Source organism: Gracilinanus agilis, chromosome 2, assembly GCF_016433145.1.
Source record: "Gracilinanus agilis isolate LMUSP501 chromosome 2, AgileGrace, whole genome shotgun sequence".
NCBI lineage: Eukaryota > Metazoa > Chordata > Mammalia > Didelphimorphia > Didelphidae > Gracilinanus > Gracilinanus agilis.
The window spans coordinates 467,627,849-467,629,591 of NC_058131.1; the positions used below are offsets into that span (position 1 = coordinate 467,627,849).

At 46.5% G+C, this 1,743-nt stretch overlaps 1 protein-coding gene across 1 annotated transcript in view; it reads left to right on the forward strand.

Annotated features, from left to right (window-relative positions):
• The first annotated feature begins 288 nt into the window (after positions 1–288).
• Positions 289–1,743, forward strand: part of SIX4 (SIX homeobox 4) — a 17,033-nt gene continuing 15,578 nt past the window's right edge. Inside the window, exons 1-2 of the mRNA XM_044664868.1 lie at positions 289–1,536; positions 1,582–1,699. Of these exons, the coding sequence (XP_044520803.1) occupies positions 1,071–1,536; positions 1,582–1,699 (584 nt within the window). The 5' untranslated portion in view covers positions 289–1,070. The remainder of the gene's footprint in view (positions 1,537–1,581; positions 1,700–1,743) is intronic.

Below are 1,743 nucleotides of genomic sequence, written 5' to 3' on the forward strand. Positions count from 1 at the left end.
CATAGGTAATGAATACTGGAATACAGTAGCAGCAGACAGATCCACCTAATTAAATAGCATTCAGAGACTGGGTCTTTCTAAGCAAATATATTTGCGTAGTCAATGAAGAGAAAAGGCAGCAACAGACTCCCAGACACTAAAGCAGGGTCTTAATCTTCCTCTATATCTATAGGTGAAAAGGACTACTGATTGAAATTCCTGGACTCTAGTAGAGAAATATTTGGAAAAGCACAATGATGCATAGAGATACGTAGATACTTATAAAGAATAACTTTTTCCTTGCAGTTATGTTATGATAAAATTATGTTCTTCCATAAATCACTCATGAAATGTACAAACGGTGATTAATTTCAGAGACCAGATGTGTTTTACTGGTATGTGTCCATTTGTTTTGCTATTCTATTGGCATACATCTATTGCAATTATTTCACTTTAACTTCCAGTGCTTTAGATATCTTGATGTTAAACATAAGTGAATGCCTGATACTCCAAGATTTCTCCGTGTGCTAACTATACAGTATATTGGAAAGTTGTTTTTTCAAGTAGAATTATTTAATATGCATTCTTATTTGATGGAGATTTTCAATTCTCAATAGATTCTTTCCCTTTCAGTATTTCTCAATACCATGTTATCCTTTTAAGAAAAATCCATGGTAGATGTATGAGAAGAAACAGATTTGGGAGATGTGGAGATGCCATTTCTTCATATACATCTTTAAGATGTTGTCATCTTTGGGCGAATGGAGGTTGTTTTTTTTTTTTTTTTTTGGTTAGATTTTAGACAATCAGACCTGAAGGCTACACACTTTAAAACTAGTTACCTGCTCTCACTATTCTTTTCTCAGAACTCTCACTGATGTATTTTTTATAAGGCTTCTGCTGTCTAGCTTTCAGGTGACGATGACATTTTTTTTCTTTTTTTTTTGCTAACTCAGTGGCCCGTATTAAGAAGAATGTCCGAACTTCTCCAGGTATAGGTGTTTAGGGTCAGGAGAAGGGGGGGGGGGAGGGACGGAAAGGAAGGAGGGGTGATTGTGGGGGATAGAAATGGTGTCTCCTCCTCCTTCTGAATGCAAATAGCCAATGAGGTGGCTCGCCTGGGCCAGTCAGGCTGCTTGTGCCATATAGTATGCAGCAACCCGAGGAGTCACGTTGGGGGAAAGGCAGAAAGGAGCTATCCGTTTACACTACTTTGCTATAGCAGCTATCTTAATGGTGACTGCGTGGCCGGGGAGAAACCTGATCGGCTAGATCCTGCCGAAACCAGGAGGGAGGGAGTGGGCTTTCCGGAGAGGGGAAGGGGGGAGGGGGGACGAAAGAAGAAGGAGAGTGGAAGAAAGAGAGGAGTGGGGGGGGAACGACAAAAAATGTCCTCTTCCTCCCCCACAGACCAGATCGCAAGTGCGGTGGAGATAAAACAAGAAAATGGGATGGAAGCCACCCCCGAAGGAAAGGAGGCGCCACCAGAAGTGGTGGGGGGAGCCGTGGCAGCACTCAATCCTCCCCCTGCCGCCCCTTTCCCCATGGAGCCCGTGGGTTCCCCGACTGCTGCCAACGGAGAGGAGGGGGCGGCGGCGGCAGTAGCTGCAGCAGCGGCGGCGGCGGCGGCGGCTGCCGCGGCCGCAGCAGCGGTGGCCGCCGCTGGAGCTGCGGCGGACCAGGTACAACTCCACTCTGAACTTCTAGCCCGAAACCACCAAGCCGCCGCCGCCGCTGCTGCCGCCGCAGCCGCAGCGGCGGCTG